We start from the raw sequence: 13726 nt of genomic DNA on the forward strand, positions 1-13726 counted from the left end.
ATCTCAACGCAATTACCACAAGATATACATATTTCGAAATCAATACTGTAATTAAGCAATCGTTTCTTTCTAATATTAGTTTCCAATTTACAAACAACGACGGGTTGATCTATAGGACATACACGAACACATACTTCACAAAAAAATGCATTTGTCAAATTGAAAGTGGATTCGACCACGGAAACGCTCGGATGTGATCAAATTTCGTAGGGGTATTGAATAGTTACAAGTAAACGATTCTCGTATGATAAGGTAATTATGAAACCTTGACCAATATACCTTGCAGCTCGTACCATTTTAAAAGTCACCAAGTCATAACGGAGAATTCTCGTAGGGCTAGGAAGATGTACTTTTGAGTTTCGATTATTTGTACGTTATCACGACACTTAGTTTTAAATAAAACTTATATTAAAACATAAATAAAAATGACCACATCGTTACGATATGTTCGAAGAAGTTTATAAAAAAACGTATTTTAAAAGTTATATAAAAAGTGTTGTGAGTGTGAAACATGCTATGTTACAGTTGGTTGGAAAAAATTGAGGTGAAAAAAACATATAACAGATAAGATTAACTATAAAGTTTAACTGGCTTGTAATTGCATCAGTACTTGTTAAAAACCATAGTGTTTCCTGGAGAAAAAGTTTAAAAATTAAGGGGTAGGGGCGCACATCACTCATCACTCAATCATCAGTCACAACATCAATCGATTTCCGTCATGTCATCGAGCATTATTCCATCACTAGTGATGGATGGATTTTAGTGGAAATGTCCATCACTCACCACACAAACATCTATCATTAAAAACAACTCACCACATAAACGAGTAAAACGCGTTAAAAACTTCATGGGTTTTAAAGTTCACACGTCAAACATATGGGTGACGGCGGTGTTCCCTTCTCTTCCACACATGATGGATGGGCTATCACGAGACACCCCGCCCCCTAATAAATACCATGCATTCATGCACAACGGGTGCTACACGTGAACCACTTATCTTTATCTCTTTCTACTTACCATCCTTATTATTTATTTATCTATCTTTTTTTAACACATAAAGCCAAACAGCAACCACTTGGTTATCCACTTATTCTCTCCTTCTACTTACCATCCTTATTAACTTAATCCAATAATCCACAGTCCCCCAGGCTGTATCAGACAACCCCACCACAAACAATCTTACTTCTGTCCGCACATGCATACAAAAAACTATATATACTTCATCATTTAGATATTTCACACTTAAAACTAAACCAAAACAATTCACTCACAACTAGCAAACTGTAACTACCAACTGAAAACAAATTAGTAATCAGATTATGGACACCTCTTCAGCTTTCGAATGTAGCAGCAGCACCGGAGAACTAATGCTCGCTTCGCAAATCCCGAAGAAGAGAGCCGGAAGGAAGAAGTTCAAGGAGACTCGACACCCGGTTTACCGAGGAGTGAGGAGAAGAAATCCCGGCCAGTGGGTGTGTGAAGTGAGAGAACCAAATAATCAATCAAGAGTGTGGCTGGGGACATATACGAAAGCAGAAATGGCAGCCCGAGCACATGATGTAGCGGTTTTGGCCATGAGGGGGCGGTCGGCTTGTTTAAATTTTGCTGACTCAGTTTGGCGGCTGCCTGTACCGGAGTCTAACAATGTAAAGGATATACAAAAGGTAGCGGCTGAGGCTGCAGAGGCGTTTAGGCAGACGGAAGACGCCATGGAGTTGTTTAGACAGACAGAGGATGCGGTGGTGGGAACAAATGAATTGCCGGAAGTAGTGGTCTACGTCGATGAGGAGGAGATGTTTGGAATGCCTGGCTGAGGGACTAATGGTACCGCCACCTCAGATGGTGGGGTATGCAGACTTTGTGGATTATGAAGATTTTTGTGTTGACATGTATTTATGGAGTTTTATGTAGTTTCTTTTAGTAAGATAGATGATGGCTGGCTTGGACCTTTTTGTATACAAGCCAATAAAGTATGTATATCATGTATTAAAGTAAATTCAAATACAAACAATATATTCTATTTAATATTTGAATTGTGAACGATTGGTGATCAATTCCTTTAATGCCTTTAATGGATTATGTTAAATCAGAGTTATTATTTCATATTCACCATGAATATGGGTTGGGATCCACTTATGTATGTATCACGATGTATGTAGTTGCAATAGAGGAGGCCAAAACACCAGGCTCAAAAGATGATCATGCATAGTATCTAAATGATCATCACAAGCATTAACTGTTTTGCCCAAAACACCAGGCCCAAAAGACGACACAGAACCAAAAAACGAACTAAAAATGTCATGCATCAAACTATAGTCTGGATTAAGTTCATTTATTAAATTATTAGAAGAATCAGATTTTGATGCTTGTTCATCCCTAATTACATCTTCACCAGTTACTTCATCCGCAAGGGAAGACCAAGCATTAGTATCATTCACACATTGAGAAACAAACGTGATTGGCTGATTTGTTAGTCTTTCAACAGGTTTACTGTTGATCGATGACTTATCAGTTTTTGGATCGTAAGTCATAGTATTAACGTTTACAAATTCCTTCACAGTGAAATGCAAATAGGTGTAGTTGTGATTGAATGGAGGAGGCACTTTATTGTAACCTAAACCACACCCTTTCTTTTCTTTGTACTCTAATTGGATGTCACATAAATCATTGACCAATTTGCTGAAAGTTTCGTATTTCTTAATATCCACTTCATTAATTTGATATTTTTGTTTGATTTCTTCTAGTTCCTTGGTCAAAGCAACTATAGTTTCTTTGGTATCCCTATGGTGTCAATTTTTGATACTTGGATCTTCTTTAAGCTTAGAAATATCTTTACGTTGAGCCTCAATCTTTTCTTTGTATAATCTTTCATTTTTGGTTAGATAGGAGTTATGCCTTTTTATGTCTTGATGATCTGAGGTCAATTCTGAGTTGTGTAAATGATAGGCTGCTACCCTACCTCTACATTCCGGAGTACATAAATAAGAATTTACCTCTTCTGTAGTGAGTCCATGAACAACAGCTGAAAGAACCTGAGTCATGAATTCTATGTTGTCGAGAGGTGTCTGAATTGAAGGTATTATTCACAGGAGCCGGAAGATTAAGCTGTTGAATCTTCGTGCTCCAGTCAAAAGAATCATCCGGTTGCACCACCATAGCTGAGTTGAGAGCACTTCCACTCGAGGCAGTAGTTGTGGTGTTAGTTGTAGTAATGGTTCTTTCATTGTTCCTTGCAGCAGGAGGAGCTGGTTGGGGACGACAACACTAGTCTCACTTCATGATAGAGTGTGCTAATTATAATTCCAGGATTTGATTAGTATTTGTTTGGGTGTTCATTTTAAAATATCAAAATATGATAAAATTAGTTGTAGACAGTCACATGAAAAAGGTCTAGGGAGATGAGTTTAGGTGACAAAATTCGGATCACTCGATAGTAGATCAGTGTTGATAAGTGAAATCTAGCCCGAAACACCGTGATTTGATCCCTGAGCAATAGCTATACTTCCTATTTTTATTTTTGTAAATAGTTGCTAGATATTATTTATTTTTGTTTTTATAGGTTTTAGTCTCGTAAAACGTGCTCGGGAGGGTGCAATATATTATCCTATCAACTTACAGTTAAACATTTATTCATATTGCAAAAACAATCCTAATACATGCACGCGTACGTTATGCTTGATGCTTTAATCTGGGTTTGTACGTTTTGTGTTGAACTTGTCATTAACTTCGTACGAGCCTACCCTTGACATATATAGCGCTATAGGAGTAACACACCGCCTATGAACGTTGGGTCATGTTAAGTCTCTTTGCGTTAAACTTTGGGTTGACTAGTTTGTTCACATGCGAGTTTATTGTTTATCTTGTTAACTAGCTTGCCATGAGGATTCATTTAAACTTACTTAACTATGTTATGTACTGAAAACTTGTATGCACGCCAATGCCTTATGTGTTGATCTATACTTTATAACATGTTGCAAGATGATGCTGATGATTAACTGGGCATAGTGACGAGGCCTTAGATACACATTTAGAAATCGTAGATTTAAACTTGTTGCATCAATTTTGTAATATGCTTTATTGTACTTTGTTTTGCTATATTTGAAACTTGTTGTATTTGAAATGCATGTATTGTAACCCGATTTTTTGAATTAATGAAATGAAAATAGGTTATGTTAATTCTATTGTCACTTTTAGTGTTGTATGCAATGAGCAATCTATCTTCGTCTCACTCTGATGTTTCCGTTATCGGTTAGGTGTGACGCCGGCCTTACGGGACTGTATCTTTGCTGACTCAGACCAATATGGCTGAGGGTAGCGTCGCCTCCAGAACAGGGACATGTCACAATAATTAACTACGATAATCTCTTAAAAAACCCAAAGTGCGGAAATCATCAAAGGATACATAAAAGATGAATCAGAACTAAGTGATTCATTTCTTATTTGTTTGTTTCTTTTATTACTTTAGTTTCTTTCTTTATTTTAACTTGTTTAAAAACCTTTTCTGAAAATTTGGGCCGATTAGACGTTGATGATAAATCGTTATTAAAAGCTTTTGTGTCCTTGGACGATCTCGGTATCTTACCATCACTATACTACGTCAACGATGGGTGCACTTGCCCTAGCGTGTTGTATAGAGTGATAGTGCTATATCGTGTTTTATAAATTTAAAACTTGATAAAAGAGTAAAAAGTACTTAAATATATAACAAAAATCATACGCACGCTCGCATCAAGTCACAAACCATAAGTACTTTGTATGAGTTTTTGTCTTAAAGGTTAAAAGGTAATAAATGAACAAACGATATTGGGTAACAAAGGGTTAAGTAATACTACAATTCAACTTTCTACATTCACTGCTCTTTAACTTTGGTAAATACTTCAACTTTTTTTTTGATCATTTCATTGCATGGGGATCTTTGATCCCCCACACTTATTCATTTTATACCCTCGTTTTTTTTTCTTTTCACAACCTTTTTTCAACTTTTTTTTTCTTTTATATCATATTTTTTTTCTTCTTACAGTCACTTCTTTTCATATTTATTGAATGATACTACAAAGGGTAACAAAAAAATAGGATAGACAAATGTATACTCTTGGTAAACTTAACATGGGTTCTAATGGGATAATATAACATAGGAATATGAAACCAAAAAGTAAATAAGGGCTCATATTTTCCTACTTTTGTTTTAATCATATAAATATAGATATTATTGTATCAACTAGCTAATTGTATAATATGCACAATTTCTTCTGTTAGTGCATTCATCTGTCGTCTTCGTCTTATGTCGAGTCTCGGGTTCGTTACCGAATCGATCAAACATGATGTCATCAAATATGATGATGACATCATATTGATGACATCACCAATGACATCATCACACATGAAGACAAAGTAACATTGATTTGTATGGAGGTTTCGCTTGAAACTATGCATGAAGGTTTCGCTTGAAAAAGAATTTGTAGGTTTCGCTTGATATTGTCATATGGGTATTCAAGCGAAACTAGGTTAGTATATATAGGTGGTTCATGCATTTCATTTGTAACAGAATTTTCAGAGTGATACCGAGGTGCTGCCAGTATTCCTTGTGCTTGTATACATTGTTAAATCAATACACAAGAGGTTTAAAGTGATAAACAAGCTATTTCATCGTCAGTATCTTATTTTCCGCATCTGAAACTGACAAAATCTCTTCTGAACGACTCGGTTGGGTCACAATCCGATCCTACATCTTCAATGAATAGCTATATTAGCATCTCTCAACAAATGGTAGTGTGTGTGTATATATATATATATACACACACACACACACATAATAAGGTTCAACTTCACTCACCTAAAACAGAAGCATTAGGGTTAATGATATGAATTATTGTGTTTGACTAATAGGCTTCCTTAACTAAACATACCTTCTTTTATATATTTTTCTTTTAAAAAATTAACTTGTTTTCGGAAAACACTATCCTAAAACTTAAAACCGTCGTCAAAACACTCAAAATTCATACATTATACGCCCCATAAACCAAATTAATGCAACCTGAACTTTGATATTGTTTGAAACTTTATATAAACCACGGAACTCACCATCTCCCATGGTCCAAAGATAGAAATCATTGGAATTTTCTAAACCACTTGTGACATCACAACAAAAATAATTAAAATATTTATGACTCTTACGTAAATAAGGAGCTGCGCGGCAGCAACAAAATGGGAGTTCAATAATATAGAATAACCATATACAAACAAAAACTAATCCCGATGAGAAGGCAAAATAAAAGGACTAAAAGAATATTATGTATTAGTCGAGGTAATTCCATTATATATAAAATAAGAGGTAAATAAATCAATATCTTGCATAACGTTATTGACCCGGTCAGGAAAAAAGAAGTAACTGTACCTTTTTATAATAGTTCTTGATTATTCAATTTGAAAAATTCCATTTTCATGGATATGGATTGAATTATTAGCCTAATCTCTCGAAAGTGTAATTTAAGTCTATATATTTTCAAATCATGAAGAATATGGACTATAGAAAATAAATCTATTTCATATGAATATGAATATGAATATTAATATGAATATAAATATAAATATAAATATAAATATAAATATAAATATAAATATAAATATAAATATAAATATAAATATAAATATAAATATAAATATAAATATAAATATAAATATAAATATAAATATAAATATAAATATAAATATAAATATAAATATAAATATAAATATAAATATAAATATAAATATAAATATAAATATAAATATAAATATAAATATAAATATAAATATAAATATAAATATAAATATAAATATATATATAAATATAAATATAAATATAAATATAAATGTAAATTCAAATAAAATTCTCGCTCCTAATCAATATACTTATCTATAATACTATATTAAGAGAACTGAGTTTTCTACCATTTTTGTAATTTTGCCATAGGTACAAATTTTGAAGCACCGTGTACAAATTAAGCAAGCCATCTTAGAGGGGGGAAACTTGGACATTGTCCAAAGTTTTAAGACACTTTGAGGGCAATCTACACATTTCATCCATGGAATTCATGCCCACTTATGTCTTCCATTAATTGAATTAAATTAAGAAACTAAATTAAGGAATTAAATAAAAGTTTTATAATAATTAAAGGAATTAATTGATTAAATTAAAGGTTAGACATGCAACCTTTGGGATTTTTACACATTTTGAAGCAACATGTACAAAAGAGCCAAGCTATTTTAGAGGGGGTAAACTTGCGCATTGTCCAAAAATTTAAGACACTTTAGGGCCTTTTAGGGATTCCGGCACCTTTATAACTCTTCATCAATTAAAAATGGAATGGCATCATTGTAATCCTTCATCAATTAAAAATTTTATGTCATCGTACACAACCCCTCAATAGAAATCTTGAAGCAATTACCAGTTACAAATTAATCAATTCATTACGATTCAATTCAATTCTTTCATTCTTTTACTTTGTCTTTTAAGTTTCCCCTCAGTTTCCACTCACCCCTTTTAACATCTGCACAATGGAAATCAAACACCCATAAATCGGTCCACATATCAGGTTCTCTTTTTGTTCCCCCTGTAATTTGGTTTTCATTTTGTTTGTTGTTCAATGATGTGTGTTGATGTTAATTGTCCTTGTTTTTCTTTTCTACTCACTATTGATTTAGATGTGGGTGTAAAATGCATACCAAGTGCTTGATGGAATGCTTAAACCTTCAACTCATTCACCAAGTGCATTTCTCTTTTGTTTAGTTTTACTTCAAAAGTCTTTTAATTTTAATTTTCTTATTACATTTTTGTGTAAACCCATCAGTTGCATTTGTTTGAATGTTTGATTTATGGAAAAATATTTGTTTCACCATCTACTTATCTATGAAGTTTTGTTATTCAAGTAGAACGAAGACCAGAAGATTATGAAGACGTCAAAGACCACCAATCACCAATTGAAGCCAAGCTAATGCCCGTAAAACATAAGGTAGGTCTTTACCAAGATCGATTTAGCATGTCTTGACTATTTATTATTTGGCATTGTTTTGTTATATCAATTGCTTAAGTGCTTATACGTTAATTCTACAAGTTTATGTTTTGTTTAGTAAGGGTACAATTTACATTCTATGTGAAGTCATTCCTATTGGTAAGTAGGGTTACAATTATATATGTTCCTCTCTAAACTAGATGGTCTAATATTATTTGTTTATGTTGTTACAGTTTGTACAAATGCAAGACTATATTGGAGATATATAATGATGCTCAGGCTGTTGGGTTAATCGGGTTTTGTTTGCAGGTCACGGGTCGGCACGTTATCGGGTCATGGTTCAAATGGTTATTCGTTTATAGTTCACGGGTATGGGTCAGTCGATCACGGGTCAAGTAGCTAAATTATCCAGGGGTAAATGGGTCTTTTGACCATGTAAATGGATGTGACTTCGTGAGATTGTTGAAGCCTTTTGCAACAAGTTTTGACCAAGTTATGTGGACGTGATACAAATCTTGAAGAATCATGTACAAATGAAGCAAGCCATTTTAGAGGGGGGAAACTTGGACATTGTCCAAAGTTTTAAGACACTTTGAGGGCAATCTAGACATTTCATCCATAGAATTCATGTCCACTTATGTCTTCCATTAATTGAATTAAATTAAGGAATTAAATAAAAATTTTATAATAATTAAAGGCATTAATTGATTAAATTAAAGGTTAGACATGCAACCTTTGGGATTTTCAATATTTAATAGTATGTATAAATATAAATAATCTATACTACCTTATTAAGAGAATTAGGATTTTTACCCTTTTATTAGTTTTACGTTGTGTACACATTTTGAAGCAACATGTACAAGAGAGCCAAACTATTTTAGAGGGGGTAAACTTGCGCATTTCCCAAAAATTTAAGACACTTTAGGGGCATTTTAGTGACTTAGGCATCGTTGTAACCTATAATTAAGATAAATGTACAAAATTTTTCATAAGTACTACTCATCAATATTTTATGATTATCAGATAAATGTATAAAATTAATAATATTTCAAACATTTATTTATATAACACGTGATCCAAACCAAACTCCTCGTGGAGTTGAAAACTTTAAAAGATAAACCAGGTGAAACAAACCATGCAAACTACAGGCCAATGATGGTTACACCTTAACTTTAGGTTTCGTTTATGATACTGATTTCTAGTTAATTTTATTCTGTCCTAGGTGATATGTTATATTTGTTCTTTCATCCAACCATTGTTATGCATTTCAAGTTAATTTATAATAACTCACATGTTTTGTTTTGTATGATAAGAGCGACATGTTGGGTTTTGTAACTAACAAACTACATACTCAAAAGTCAACATTTATAATACATATTATAAATGAATCTGATATCAGTCGGAATACCCGCCGCAACGCACGAGCTTTCCCACTAGTGAATATAATTGTAGTTATTCATCAAACAAAAACCTTCATTCTTATAGATCAAAATGAATTCTTAAGTTTTTATTTAAGGCAAATTTAAAAGTGTTCCAATTGTGTAATCTTCAATGATTGACATTGGTAACCAACCTAAAGCAATTTGATTATAATTCAATTCGTGACGATAATAAGTAGAAAGTTCATATTCTTCGGTCATTGATAAATAATCTCAACTAAATTACAACAAAATATATATGTTCAGAAATCAATAGTGTAACTAAGCAATCGTTTCTTTCTAATATTAGTTTCCAATTTCCAATCAACAACGGGTAGATCTATAGGACATACACGAACACATACTTCACAAGCAATGCATTTGTCAAATTCAAAGGGGATTCGACCGCGGAAACGCTCGAATGTGATCAATTTTTTCGTAAGGGTATTGAACACTTACAGGTAAACGATTCACAAATGATAATGTAATCATGAAACCTTGACTAGTATAACTTGCAGCTCGTACTGTTTAAAAAGTCACCAAGTCATAAAGTCATAACCGAGAATTCGTTAATGAAAAAAAAAAACTTATCATAATAGAAAAGAAAAAAATGGGCTAGGAAGCTGTACTTTTGAGTTTTGATGATGATGCTTGATGCATCAGCACTAGTTAAAAACGATAGTGTTGAGAAAGAGTTAAAACACATAAAGCCAAACAGCAACCACTTGGTTATCCACTTTGTCATTCTCTCCTTCTACTTACCAACCTTAGTAACTTAATCCAATAATCCACACTCCCCCAGGCTGTATCCGACAACCCCACCACACACACTCTTACACACGCATACAAAAACCTATATATACTTCATCGTTTAGATATTTCACACTTAAAACTAAACCAAAACAATTCACTCACAACTAGCAAACTGTAACTACCAACTGAAAACAAAGTAATCAGATTATGGACATCTCTTCAGCTTCTGAATGTAGCAGCAGCACCGGAGAACTAATACTGGCTTCGCGAACCCCGAAGAAGAGAGCCGGAAGGAAGAAATTCAAGGAGACTCGACACCCGGTTTACCGAGGAGTGAGGAGAAGAAATTCCGGCAAGTGGGTGTGTGAAGTGAGAGAACCAAATAATCAATCAAGAGTGTGGCTGGGGACATATCCGACCGCAGAAATGGCAGCCCGGGCACACGATGTGGCGGTTTTGGCCATGAGGGGGCAGTCGGCTTGTTTAAATTTTGCTGACTCAGTTTGGCGGCTGCCTGTACCGGAGTCTAACAATGTGAAGGATATACAAAAGGCAGCGGCTGACGCTGCAGAGGCGTTTAGGCAGACGGAAGACGCGATGGAGTTGTTTAGACATACGGAGGATGCGGTGGTGGGAACGAATGAATTGCCGGAAGTAGTGGTCTACACAGATGAGGAGGAGATGTTTGGAATGCCTGGATATATTGCTAGCATGGCTGAGGGACTCATGGTACCGCCACCTCAGATGGTGGGGTATGCTAACTTTCGAAATGATGAAGATTTTTATGTTGACATGTCTTTATGGAGTTTTATGTAGTTTCTATTAGTAAGATAGATTTTTATGGGGATGGCTGGCTTAAAACTTTTTGTATACAAGCCTATGTATATGATGTATTAAAGTCAATTCAAATATAAACAATATATTCTATTTAACATCAAAATTTTTAACCATTGGTGATCAATGTTGATTATATCTATAGGGTTAGGATATAATAGAAAGTTTATTTGGCTAAGAAGGCTAGGAAGTAATCTTAATCATCCATTTAGTTAATCAAGGGCTAAGATTAAATCAGTGAAATTGAAGGGAAGAAAAGAAGCCTGTGAGTTTGTTTAGGGCATTCTAGTCAATACAAGTCAATAGTTTCTCTCTCCTCCAATTACCTCTCATTTTTTAAACGTTAATAACTCTTTCATATGACATTATTTTTCTATAAAAATTGCACCAAAAAACCGAACGTTTTTTTTATCTTTAAAACAACTATACTATTGCTATATTTTCGAAATTTTTTTTCTAAAACTCAGTTGCATAAAACGCAATCAAAAAAACCCAGTTGCGTAAAACGCAATGAAAAGAAACCTAAAAAATGACATTTTTCTAAAACGCAATGCACCAAAAACACAAAGAAATGTCTTATTTGTAAAACGCAATGGCCAGAAAACACAAAGAAATGTCTTATTTCTAAAACGCAATATCCTAAAAACACAAAAGAAAGTGTACTTTCTAAAACGCAATGGACTGAAAATATATAAAAATGTATTTTACCTAAAACACAAAGCACCAAAAACACAAAGAAATGTCTTATTTCTAAAACACAATTGCCAGAAAACACTTAAAATATTTGTTTTCTAAAACGCAATGAACTGAAAACACATAAAAATGTGTTTTACCTAAAACATAATGCACCAAAAACACAAAGAAATGTCTTATTTATAAAACACAAAGACCAGAAAACACTTAAAAATGTCTTATTTCTAAAACGCAATGGCCTAAAAAAACAAAAGAAAGTGTTCTCTCTAAAACGCAATGGACTGAAAACACCTAAAATTGTGTTTTACCTAAAACGGAATGACTAAAAACACTTTAAAAATGTGTTTTACCTAAAACGCAATGACTAAAAACAGTTAAAAATGTGTTTTTTCTAAAACGCAATGGCCAGAAAACACATAAAACTCTCTTATTTCTAAAACACAATTGACCAATTTATGGAAAATTATCTGAATTGTCTGAATTGTCTACGAATTACTGTCTTCGAAATGAGCCAATTTCTGAAAAATTAAATTTTCTGATGCATTTTTATTAAAGCGATTTAATCGAAAAAAAAAATGCCAAGCTCAACCCCAGCCAGGGGCTGCCGCCCCTGGGACCCTGCCAGGGGCGCTGCCCCCGGACCCCTGCCAAGATTGTAAAACGCAATGACTAAATCAAAAACCCAAATCGTAAAAATGAAATTAAAGAATTTCTTACATAGATCGAAGCTGATTTCTTCAACGATTGACGAAATTTGAATCATTGAAACACTTATGAGCGATCGAATCAAACGGTTCAAGTGATTATCTTCAAAATCATCGGAAAAAACGAGATTTTCTATGAAATTAAACTGTGTTTTCTTCAAAAAAAAAAAAAAAAAAAAAAGCTGAAGAACACGTTGATCGGGTGTTTTAATCATTGATTGGTGACGAAAATCGCATTATAATGTAGTGATTATTGAGATAGAAAGTGAAGAAATGGTTGAAGATGGTGGGTTTTGAAAATGGTGGGTTTTGATGTTACTAGGAAGAAGAAGGAAGAAGAAAAGGATAAGATTGACTAAAATACCCATTCTCTTTATTTTAAATTTTGCCACATGTCCTAATCCTATTGCTTTCTATCCTTCCTAGCCAAAATAAACTTCCTATTTGATTCTCACCCTAAAATCTATAAACATGGTTTAAAATTGTCTAACTTAATCATGTTTATTCAATCATAATATAAATATAGATACCAAGTTAGAGATACTTACTTGTAGGGATGATTATTTTTGAGGATAGAGATGAAGTCATGATTCCCGCTACGGTACCTTGTGTTGATGGATCACACTAGATAGAATTTTTAGTATTGGTGTTCTTCGTCATTTTTTGATCACTTATCATCAATGTATAAAGATTAATGAATAAAGGTCATGAATAGTGATCCATTATAAAAACTCTATGTATTCTCTATTAATGGTAGCTAAATGGAAATCATAATTGCCCCTTGAACTAATCATAATATTCGTGCAAGATCGGAACGAATCCACCAACTCGGTTGGGTGTTTTGAAAGCAACTTGAGCGCCAAGGTGTTTAAGCAAAGATGAAGGAGCTGTGTGGTTTCTGTTTGTTAATTTAGGGAATTAGGTATCTAATACTAACACATTAAGGCATATGGTCCAGTGGTTAGTGGGAGGCTGGTTAAATACCTAAGCCGAGCGGACACCAAGAACCCGTACTAAAGGAACCCACAAACGGGTGAAGTAGAGTACCATCCGATCATAACTTCTTCACTTTCCGCACAAATATCGATACCCGGTTTCATGTTTTACTCGCAAATGTCAAATTCGGCTCAAAATTCTCCATGATCCCCGTTTCCGCCACAATTTTCACAGTTCAAACCCAAAACCAAAGTGTTCCCGTAATCCAACACATAACCAAAACCCAAGCGACTCCATCCAAGACTCGTAGGCATCGTAGACGGTCGAGAAGTGACAGCTGTCGAGAGCTACCTTTGTCACGGGTATGGCCCAATGACCCGATTAATGGTAATATTTT

At 33.9% G+C, this 13726-nt stretch overlaps 1 protein-coding gene, 1 long non-coding RNA gene and 1 pseudogene across 2 annotated transcripts; all 3 read left to right on the forward strand.

The window, feature by feature from the left end:
- Nucleotides 1-1140: 1140 nt before the first annotated feature.
- On the forward strand, nt 1141-1931 carry LOC110903147 (annotated as a pseudogene).
- A 5662-nt stretch (nt 1932-7593) lies between these two features.
- LOC110903140 lies at nt 7594-8615 on the forward strand. Its single transcript, XR_002571694.2, has 3 exons — nt 7594-7747; nt 7912-7991; nt 8225-8615. It is a non-coding gene; the product is annotated as an uncharacterized LOC110903140 (long non-coding RNA).
- Nucleotides 8616-10315: 1700 nt separating this feature from the next.
- LOC110913783 (dehydration-responsive element-binding protein 1D) lies at nt 10316-10992 on the forward strand. Its single transcript, XM_022158604.2, has one exon. The coding sequence runs from the start codon at nt 10370-10372 to the stop codon at nt 10976-10978; it is 609 nt and encodes a 202-aa protein (XP_022014296.1). The 5' UTR covers nt 10316-10369; the 3' UTR covers nt 10979-10992.
- Nucleotides 10993-13726: the final 2734 nt, after the last annotated feature.

This window comes from Helianthus annuus, chromosome 2, assembly GCF_002127325.2.
Source record: "Helianthus annuus cultivar XRQ/B chromosome 2, HanXRQr2.0-SUNRISE, whole genome shotgun sequence".
NCBI classification, from domain to species: Eukaryota; Viridiplantae; Streptophyta; class Magnoliopsida; order Asterales; family Asteraceae; genus Helianthus; species Helianthus annuus.

Bases quoted from the DNA above. Each gene is read 5' to 3' on its own strand.
- LOC110913783 (XM_022158604.2), top strand. From the start codon at position 10,370: ATGGACATCTCTTCAGCTTCTGAATGTAGCAGCAGCACCGGAGAACTA.